A 10,993-nucleotide genomic window follows, 5' to 3' on the forward strand; every position below is an offset into this window, starting at 1 on the left:
ACGCTACTGGTCATTGAGTTGAAGAGTCCACTGACCCACTGGTGAGGAATGCCAATGCCCCAATCCATACTGGCCGTAAATGGAGAGCTCAAGCTGAAGTAGACCAGGCTATCAGCAGGTTGCAACACCAAGAAATTGTCGGAAGAGTCCAGGCTGGACAAGCAGGACCTGGCTGGGGGAAGGCAGAACATGTGTGGTCCAAGGCCTTGAAGAAAGAGAGGAAAGCCATGGTAATGGAGGAGGTGATAAGGACAGAGCAGGAGCGTTATGGGGTGAAGGCAGTGGCACAGGGCCGCCAGGAAAGCTAGACAACATGGGAGGCACCTTCAACAGGTCATTCAGCTGGCCTGTCCTGTGGAAGATCCCACAAGCCAGACTCAGCTTCCTCATCAGGGTAACCTATGTCACCTTGCCCTGCTCCTGAAATCTTCACCAGAGGTTCTGCAGTGAGGGTAGCTGCCCTCTGTGTCATACCACTAACGCCAACCTCCAACACATCCTGGCAGGATACAAGTCAGTGCTGTCCCAAGGACACTACCGATGGCAGCACAACCAGGTCCTAAAGAAGCTGGTGGAGATCCTAGAATCCTGCAGGAAGGACGCGAGAAGCAGCCTTTCCCCAGCGGGCCAACAACTTGTCTGATTTGTTATCATTGGTAAGAGTGTTGAATGCATCTGCCCAAGATCTCGTTCAGGACTCCTCTCTACAAGGCAGATCTCGACAGAGAGCTACGGTTTCCCATGGAAATCACCACCAAATCTCTCCGCTCAGATATAGTCCTGTGGTTCACATCTGCCAAGATAGTCCTCCTCATTGAGTTAGCCATCCCATGGGAGGAAGGAGTGAAGGCTGCCTAAGAGTGGAAGAGGCTGAAGTACTCAGACCAGGTAGCTGAGTGTAAGGAAACTGGCTGGAGGACCATCAACTACCCTGTGGAGGTAGGAGGCAGGAATGTCAAGCAGGAAACAACATACTAAATTTCATTAAGTGCAACTGGACGATAGTCATTGAGAGGCAGGTTAGCATGTTCTTCTACCAGTATAATTGAAGCCTGCTTGCAGAAGGTTGGTACCTCAGCCTGCTGCAGCGAGAGGTTAAAGATCTCAATGAATACTCCAGCCAGTTGATCTTCACAGGTACTCAGCTGGGAACCCCAACTGGTGCTGATGATTTCCATGGGTTCACCCTCCTGACGGATGCTCTCATGTTGGCCTCAGAGACTAAAATCACAGGGACATCATGAGTTGTGGGAGTTCGTGATGATTACTCTATGCTTTGATGGTCAACGTGAGCATAGAGGACATTGAGCTCACTTGAAAGCGAAGTCTTGTTGCCATCACTGTCGCTTGATTTCAGTTTGTAGGAAGTGTTAGCATTCAAGCCCTGCCACAGCTGACGAGCATCCTTCATTGGTTCAATTTTAGTTCAGAATTGCCACTTTGCTCCTGAGATGTCACTCCAAGATTGTACCCCGACCTCTTGTAACTTTCTCGGTCACCAGACTCGAATGCCTCCGATCTGGTCCTCAGCAGATCGCAGATCTCATGGTTCAGCCAGGGCTTCTGGTTGGGGAAGACACTTTATGATTTTGTGGGACACATTCGTTGAGGACTGATTTTATAAACCATCAGCTTATCAGAGGCAATTACTGATTGATTAGTCTTTCTTACATCAGAAAAATGAATTAAAAGGAAGTGTCCTGGCCCAAAACGTTGACTGTACTCTTTTCCATAGATGCTGTCTGGTTTGCTGAGTTCCCCCAGCATTTTGTGTGTGTTGCTTGGATTTCCAGCATCTGCAGATTTTCTTGTGTTTTGTTATCAGGATTCTGCCTGGGTTAGAAGGCATCTGCTATAACGAGAAGTCGGACACACTTGAGTTGTCATCTCTGGAGGTTGAGGAGTGAACTGAAAGAGATTTATAAGTTTATGACAAGCAGACATAGAGTATACAGAAAACATCTATTCCCACAGTTAAAATATCTAATACCAAAGAACGTGCATTTAAGGAGAGAAGGTGTAAGTTCAAAGGGGATGTGTGGGGCAAATTTTTTAAACAGAGAGTGGTGGGTGCTGGAATGCACAGCCCAGGTTGGTATCAGAAGCAGATACATTAGGGACTGCTAAGAGATGTTTAGATAGGTACATGAATGTCAGGAAAGTGGAAGGATATGGGCACTGTTTAAGCAGAAGTGATTAGTTTAGTTGGCCATTTACTTTAAATAGCCATCTAAATTTAAATGTACTAATTTATTTGGTTCTACACAGCACTGTGGCAAAAGAGCCTGTTCCTGTGCTCTTATACCCGATGTTCTAAATATAGAATTTCTTGTATTTTCCTTTAACTCCAATTTGAACCAGCAGCAATGCCAGCTGGAGGCATCATCAAGACAGATAATGTGAAATGATCAAATTGCATCTGATTTTATTTCCCATTGAAGTCAATGTCCAGCTTATGAATTAGCATTGAGATGTAGTGAATAATGAGCAAACAATCTACTGAGCATCATGACTAAAACTCTATGTTTCCTATTCCAGTACCGAGGTGGAAACAACAGTATGAGGATTTACGAGAGGCCTAACTTTGCAGGACAGATGATGGAATTCATGGACGACTGTCCCTCTGTCTACGATTGTTTCTGTTACCGCGACATCCACTCTTGTCAGGTGATGGATGGTTTCTGGATCTTCTATGAACATTCCAACTACGGAGGCCGACAGCACTTCTTGAGACCTGGGGATTACAGGAGGTACAGTGACTGGGGCGGCTACAGTTCAGGCACATGAGAGACTTCTAAAAGTTGCTCTTAAAGATCTGATTTTATCTTGTTCAAATATTTATGGAGGCAATAAAATACCTTTGATGACACTATCAACTCATTTGATTCATTTACCCTGATTCCACTGGAAATCACAGTTGAACAGTAATCGTAACCTAAGGACCACACTAAACTGTTCTAACATATTTGGTTCCAGTTGATAGATAACATTATGATGATTCCCAGGAGGCTGAAAAACACGAACTGTATTGAAAGTTGTTTGGAAAGTGGCAACTTTAACATCAAAAATCCCACATCCCCTTTCCCCACCCTCGCAAGAAAAACAGCGACAATAACATCAAACCCTTAATCTACCCCCACAGAAAAAATCAGTGACAATAACATCAACCCTTAAACCCCCCACAGCAAAAAACAGTGACAATAACATCAAAACCCCCAACTCACCCTCTCACAAACAAAAACAGATCGCCCACACAGAAAAACATGATCAATAACATCAGTCCCCAAATCCCCACCACCTTCCTCTCAGAAAAAGTAACATATCACCCACCACCAATTGGCAACAAGAAAGAAAACACTGAAAACTGAAGGTGATCAATATAAAGTACAGTCCAATAATCAGATAAATCTCGGAATATCTAAAACATCTTCCTTTCAGCATTTGAAAAGAGCGGCACACAAACTCAGACCTTCCATGAAGAGTGACTGCAACAATGTCGCCAGCACGTCGCCAGCTCTGCTACGGACTGTCGTCGACCCCATGGCCTTCATTGAGAGCAGCTGCTGACCTCCTCCAAATTCGGCCTCGTTACCTCAATCTTCCTCGACACGAAGATGGAGTCATTCATAACCACGTGCACTGTGATTGGTCTTTTCATAAAGCTGCATGTGCTCTTGGTTCTCTTGGGGACCCTGTCTCTGATCTCCATGAGGCAACTCATGCTCTTGGTCCTCTCCTGACACAGCAGAGCGCTAGATCATTTGATCAAATTGCAAACTGCACGTCGTATGTTCAGCAGCTTGTATAAAACGATCAAGACAAAAAAAACTTAGAGAAAGTGATATAATGGAAAAGATTGGCTATCTGGAGAAGATGCTACCCAAGGAATTAATATTTGCTGATGTCTTCTTGATCAGAAGATTTACAAGATATTTCAGAAATTTATTTTTTACTTTTACAAAACATGATGAATTCTACCTCAGTTGAAACCAGGGTAAACAACAAGAATACATGGACAGAAAACTGCTGGAGAGCTTGAACATATCTAAGATTCTGCATTGTGAAAGATGGAATTTGAGTTGAAATTGGTGTGGAATGATTTAAAGCTGTAGGATCTTCTATTGAAAGTTAACAAAAAGAAATAAACATGAATTATTGAAACCTCAGTCAACACAGATCCTAAAGAATGTGGTAAGACTGAACTCTAAGTCTTGAAGAGGATGGTGATCTCTGGAATTGTCTATCCCAGAGGTTATAGAAATAGATCATTGGGATATTGAAAGAGGAAATGGAAACACTTTTGGAAAGTTGGGATATGGGGAAATAGCCCAGAGGACAGGTGCAGGTTCTGGTGGTGTAGCAATAACCTCATACAGCACATATACAATAACAGTATGAAAGAGATACAGAAAGTAGTTTAACATAGAAGCACAATCTAAGTTGAAATTGAAGCTCATCAAATCCACATGTTTTTTGGTGGTTTTCAGTTAATCTGGAATTATATCAAAGCAGAGTGCTGTGAAGAGTTTTAATTCTGAAAGTGGAGCTAATAGATGTTAGAGAAAGGCTTTTTACTTTGGCAAAGAGCCGTAATTACCATTACTTTGGGAAGCCTTCCTCATGGCTTGTTGAGGGATACTAATGTAATGACAGAAGGACCTTTCCAGTTTTAAGTCACATTTCTGTGTTCTTTGGAATGGAGTGAAGGATGATCTTATTGAAACAAATAATGCCCTAAATCACACCACCAGGTTGATGTTGATCTCTCCACCACTAGGGGCCTTGGATAAGCTGTCATAGCTACAAGATAATGGGGTAATTATTAAAAGTTGATTTAGTGACAGATTTCTTCTCTCTGAAATTGGCAAATCGGTGATTCAGTAAATTCATAGCTAAATAATTGTAGAGTATGTGTAACCTTATAGACCTGTCCAAAATAATAATCTCAGATGTCACCTCCCTAAACATAAAAAATTCCTCTGAATGTAGGAAACTGATGGATGACGTTACAGAGGTATTTAAAATTATGCTAATGATAAAATTATGCTAGGATAGGATGGAGGGTCACAGTATATTTTGTTGTGAAGAGGAGTCAAAAATGAGAGAGGAAAGAGAGGACTTGAGAAGCACATTTTTCACACAGAGCACGGTGGGCAAAATGGAACAAGCGACCAGAGGGATTTGTAAAGGCCAGTACAATTTCAATGTTTAAAAGACATTTAGATAGGTACATGGGAATCCTGCAGAAGGACTCCAAAGTCCCTTTGTGCCTCAGTTTTTGTATTTTCCCTTCATTTAGATGTCAACCCTTTCATTTCTTCTGCCAAAGTGCATCACCATACACTTCCCGACACTGTATTCCATCTGCCATTTCCTTGCACATTCTCATAATGTCTGTCTTTCTATAGCCTCTCTACTTCCTTTAAATACCTTAAAAATACCTGCCACTGCACTTAACTTTATACTCTTTGTAAACTTTGCAACAGAGTCATCAATTCCATCATCCAAATCATTGACATATAACATTAAAAAAAAAATCAGTCCCAACACTGACCCATAATGGGACAACACTAGTCACTGGCAGCCAACCAGAAAAAGCTCCCTTTATTCCCAATCTTTGCCTCCTGCCAATTAGCCACTGCTTTATCCATGCTAGAACCTTTCCTGAAATACCATGGGCTCCTAGTGGGTGAAGCAGCCTCATGTGTGGCACCTTGTCACCTTGTACAATTTTTGGTTCAAAGGCATTGGTTTTTCAATCCCTGGCCATGGAGCAGCCAGTCAATATACTCTCCACAACATATCTATAGAAGTTGTCAAAGTTTTAGACGTCATGCTGAATCTTCGCAAACCTCTAAGTAGAGGTGCTGCTGTGTTTTCTTCGTAATTGCACAACACTGATCAGCCCACTCTATTCTTTCATCAGTCAATTCAGCCAGATGAGTCAAACGTGATTTACCTTCAGTATAATCTCTGCCGGGCAGAGTACAGGTTCTCTGAAATATCAACACCAACGAACTTAAAGTTGTTGACCCTTTTGATCTCTGACCCATTGATGGGGACTGGCTCATGGCCTTCTGTTCCCCTCCTCCTGAAGACAATAATCAGCTCTTTGGTCTTGCTGACACTGAATAAGAGATTGTTATTGTGGTTCCACTCAGCCAGACTTTCAATCTCCTTCCTATTTTCTGATTTATCACCACCTTTGATTTGGTCTATTGCTGTGGTGTCATCAGCATGCGTCACTGTGGCATTGCAGCTGTGCTTAGCCTTTTAATCACCAGTGTAAAGTGAGTAGAGCACGGGGCTGGGCACACAGCCTTGCGGTGCATCTGTGTTGATGGAGATTAGGGTTGAAAATATGTTGCTAATTCAAACTGACCGGGGTCTGCAAGAGAGGGAAACAAGGATCTAATTACACAAAGAGGTACTGAGGTCAAGGGATTGCAGCATACTGATTAGCTTTGAGGAGACGATGGTATTGAATGCTGAGCTACAGTTAGTAAAGAGAATCCTGTTGTGCATGTCTTTGCTGTGCAGATGTTCCAAGAATCAGTTGTAGAGCCAATGAAATGCCATCTGCTGTTGACCTGTTGTGCTGGTAGGCAAACTGGAGCAGATTCAAGTCGCTTCTTAGGCAGGAGATGATGTTTCATCACCAACCTCACAAAACAATTCATCACTCTGAGTATAAGCGCTACTGGACAATAGTCAATGACGCAGGTTAGTATGTTCTTCTTAGCCAGCAGTAGAATTGAAGAACGCTTGAAGCAGGAGGGCACTCAGATTGCTGAAGTGAGAGGTTAAAGATCTTAGTGAACACTCCAGCCATTTGATTAGCACAGGTCTCAGGTTTTTAACCATGAACCCCATCTGGGGTGGATGATTTCCATGGGTTCACCCTCTTGACGGTGCTTTCACATTGGGATCAGAGACTGAAATCACAGGATCATTGGGAGTTGTGAAAGTTCATGATGGTTCCTCCATATTTTGATGGTCAAGCCCTGTCACAGATGATGAGCATCCTTCATTGATTCAAGTTAAGTCCAAAATTGCTACTTTGCTTCTGAGATGGCTTTCCAGAGATCGTCCCTGGACTTCGTGTAACTCTTTTTGTCACCAGACTTGAATGCCATTGATTTGGCCCTCAGCAGTTTGTAGATCTCATGGTTCATCTTGAACTCCTGTTTGGGGAAGACAATGAATGATCTTCTGGGGACATACTCATCAATGACACACGCATCAAGTTTTTATAAATCAACAGCTTATCAGAGATAATTATCCATTTATTGGCCTTTCTCGCATTAGAAAATTAATTACAAGGAATGGGATGTCACAAGGATGGTGAGGTAATCCAGAACTCAGTGGGAATTGAAATGCTGAGTGTATGTGTACAGTTCTTCAATGACAGGAGAGTGGAAGGCTTTGACTGTTCAACATGTTCAACAAGCCACGTGAAACAAACACAATGAAAGCTGGAGGTGGGAAGACTACAAGGAACCACAGCGAAAGGCAATATTAACTCTCACTTGGAGGATCAAGTGGGTTATGAGGTTATGAAGGGTGAGTCAGCAGAGATTATTGAAGACAAATCACGTGTGTCTTATTTGGTTGAAAGAATCGAGGTGACTGATCTGTGCTGTGGAGCAAAAGCAGTATAGATAGATTTTCAAATCAAACCTGGCAGAATAATAAGGTATGTCCTCAATTTAGGCAGCTTGAGAAAGACAACCAAAATGCTACTTTTTCCCGGGTGAATGGACCTGGGTGATATGCAGCTGTGAACGTTCCTGAACTGTTTGATTGAAACAACAATTAAAATGATAAGAAAGCACAACTGAAAGAATCCACGATGCAACAAATGTCTTTCTGTTGTTTTTTGACAATAAATGAAAAAAAGGATTTTGTTACATTTTGCTGATGTTTAATGTTGTGTCACCAGAATAACAAGAAACTGCCTAGTGAGACCTTTCTACCCTGCATATAAATACCAACTCGTGTTAGACTGTGAAACATTCAGCTGGTTACCAGACTCACTGTGTTCAAAATGGGAAAGGCAAGGGCTACTCAGTAAATGAACTAAATGAGAATTCTTCATGAACACCCAAGCAACTATTAACACAGATATGTTTCTTCCCACAGATCATCTTCTACGAGGACAGGAACTTCCAGGGTCGGCACTATGAGTGCAGCTCCGACTGTGCCGACCTCTCCCCTTACTTCAGCCGCTGTAACTCCATCCGTGTCGAGAGTGACTGGTGGGTGTTGTACGAGAGACCCAACTACATGGGATACCAGTATGTCCTGAGCAGGGGAGAGTATCCTGACTACCAGCGCTGGATGGGATTCAATGACACAATCAGGTCCTGTCGCAGCTACCCATATGTAAGTTCAATTTTTTTTAGGGAATTTTATCCTTTGCAGTTCATCTCTTAAGATGGAGATTTTGCCTAGCAAGTGCCTAATGGATATTAAATACGCCCAAGTTTGTTAAAATACTAGGGGATTTCTATGTAAAGGAGGAGGTAACATTGGATCTCTTAACAAGCATTAATATATCCCAGTTTATTGTGAGAGACCAGAGATGAGATTGTTGAGATCTTGACCAAAATCTTCATGTCTTTTCTCACCATCTGTTATATTGCAGTTTTCACTGGAGCAGCGGAGGTTGAGAAGAGAACTGATTGAGATTTATAAGTTGATGAAAGTCATATTTAGAGTAGACAGGTGGTGAAATTATCTAATACCAGAGGACATGCATTTAGGGTGAGATGATGTAAGTTCAAAGGAGATGTGAGGGGCAAACATTTTTTACAGCGTGGTGGGTGCCTGGAATGCGCAGCCTGGGATGATGTTGGATGCAGATACATTACTAACTTATAAAAGATGTTTAGTCACATGGATGTGAGGGAAGTGGAAGGATATGGACATTGTTTAAGTCGAAGGGATCAGTTTAGTTATCTGTTTAATTTAAATAGCCAGCTAAATTTAAATTTATGAATTTAATCCGCTGGGCACAACATTGTGGGCCAAAAGGCCTGTCCTGTGCTCTACTGTTTCTGTCCAGAATTTCTTATATTTTCCCCTTTGCTTTCCTTTAATTTATGTTAGAACCGACAGCAAAGCCATTTGTTGAGGCAGATAGTGAAATGATCAATTTGTATCTGACTTTATTTTCCATTGAAGTCAATGGCCAGTTTATGAACTGGTGTTCAATGCTTGAATGCTCTACAAAGCGTCATTACTAAAACTGTGTTTTTCCTATTCCAGTACCGAGGTGGAAACTACAGGATTAGGATTTACGAGAGGCCTGACTTTGCAGGGCAAATGATGGAATTCATGGATGACTGTCCCTCTGTCTACGATTGTTTCCGTTACCGTGACATCCACTCCTGTCAGGTGATGGATGGTTATTGGATCTTCTATGAACATCCCAACTACAGAGGCCGACAGTACTTCCTGAGACCCGGGGAATACAGGAGATACAGTGACTGGGGTGGCTACAACTCAATGATCGGGTCCTTCAGGCGCATGAGGGACTTCTAAAAGTGGCTCTTGAAAATCTGATTTTATCTTCTTGAAATATTTATGGAAGTAATAAAATACCTTTGATGACACTATTAGCTCATTTGATTCATTTACCCTGATTCCACTGGAAATTCACTGTGGAACAGTAATAATAATTTAAGGACCACATTGAATTATTTTATTACAATTGGTTCCAGTTAACAGATAACATTAGGATGATTCATAGGAGGCTGAAGAATATAAACTTAATAGAAAGTTGTTCTTTGCCTCTTGTATTATTCTGTTCATTGTGAAGCTTTGAGCTCCATTTCTGAATTTATTTCTGGGGAATTTAATGAGTACAAATATCTATCTGTATCATTTCCATAATTCTGATAGTTCTGTGAAATGACTTCACTAAAGTATAAACAGCAGAAATAGAGACATGGAGTTAAACAGCACAGAAGCAGCACTTTCCCAAAACATGATGAATTCGACTGAAGCTGATACCAGTGTAAACAACAAGAAAACATGGACAGAAATCTGATGGATAGTTTAAGTGTATCTCTGATTCTGTTTGGAACCACATTGTGAAGGATGGAAGTTTGAGCTGAAATTGATGTGGAATGATTTGAAGCTGTAGAATCTTCCAAGGAGAGTTAGTAATAAAAGTCCCTTGTGAGTGTTGATTGTGAGGAACCTCCTGCTTGAATCCTCAATCTCCATTTGCAGATAGGCATGTGACAAGTCAATCTTTCAAAACATCTTCCCACTTGCTAAAGATGCAAAAATATCTTCTATTGGTCTTCTGTTTTGGAAAATCAGAATATGGGGAAATGGTCCAGAAGAGGTCAGAAACAGGTTCTGGCAGTAAAGAAGTAAATTCTTAACACTTAATACTACAAGACTATGAAAGACATACGGAAAGTGTATAATAGTTTAATATCAGGTAAGAGGGCGGAGAAGATGGCGGCGGGACACAGCGCGCGCGGCCTCTCCGGTGAGATGATATTGTATTTGTTAAATAGGGGCTATGCACAATTCTGATTTGATGGAGACAGATGTGAGAAACACGGAGGAACATCTGGAGAAACTTCTGAAATGCCCGGTTCGCTGCCGCTGCTACTGTGCGATCGAGAATCTCCAGAAGGAAGGCCCCTAATCCTTGGCTTTTCCTACTGCTGGCGGCTAGGGCTGGGGTCAAAGCGCTCAGCAGAGATGGTGCTCGATGCTCGGTGTCAGAGGGCTGGTCGGAGGCTCGAAGTTTTCGGACGACTCAGAGTCAGACTGTGGTCAGGTGTTTCCAGGATGCTGCATCGGCAAGTTTGCAGCGCTGGAAGCTCATGGCAGGAAGAGAGTTTTCTTCCTTCTCCCATCTGCGTAGGATGATGGGACTTTCAAGAGACTTTGAACTTTTTTTACCGTGCCCATGGCCTGTTCTTCATCAAGTTACAGTATTGCTTGCACTGTTGTGACTATATGTTAT

General features: G+C 42.2%; 1 protein-coding gene across 1 annotated transcript; it reads left to right on the forward strand.

Annotated features, from left to right (window-relative positions):
* The first annotated feature begins 540 nt into the window (after positions 1–540).
* LOC134348776 (gamma-crystallin S-1-like) lies at positions 541–9,546 on the forward strand. Its single transcript, XM_063052580.1, has 5 exons — positions 541–656; positions 1,826–1,895; positions 2,539–2,667; positions 8,143–8,385; positions 9,271–9,546. The coding sequence occupies exons 1-5, from the start codon at positions 541–543 to the stop codon at positions 9,544–9,546; spliced, it is 834 nt and encodes a 277-aa protein (XP_062908650.1).
* The last annotated feature ends 1,447 nt before the right edge of the window (positions 9,547–10,993 follow it).

The sequence above is a fragment of the Mobula hypostoma genome, chromosome 6 (assembly GCF_963921235.1).
Source record: "Mobula hypostoma chromosome 6, sMobHyp1.1, whole genome shotgun sequence".
In the NCBI taxonomy this organism is placed as follows: domain Eukaryota; kingdom Metazoa; phylum Chordata; class Chondrichthyes; order Myliobatiformes; family Myliobatidae; genus Mobula; species Mobula hypostoma.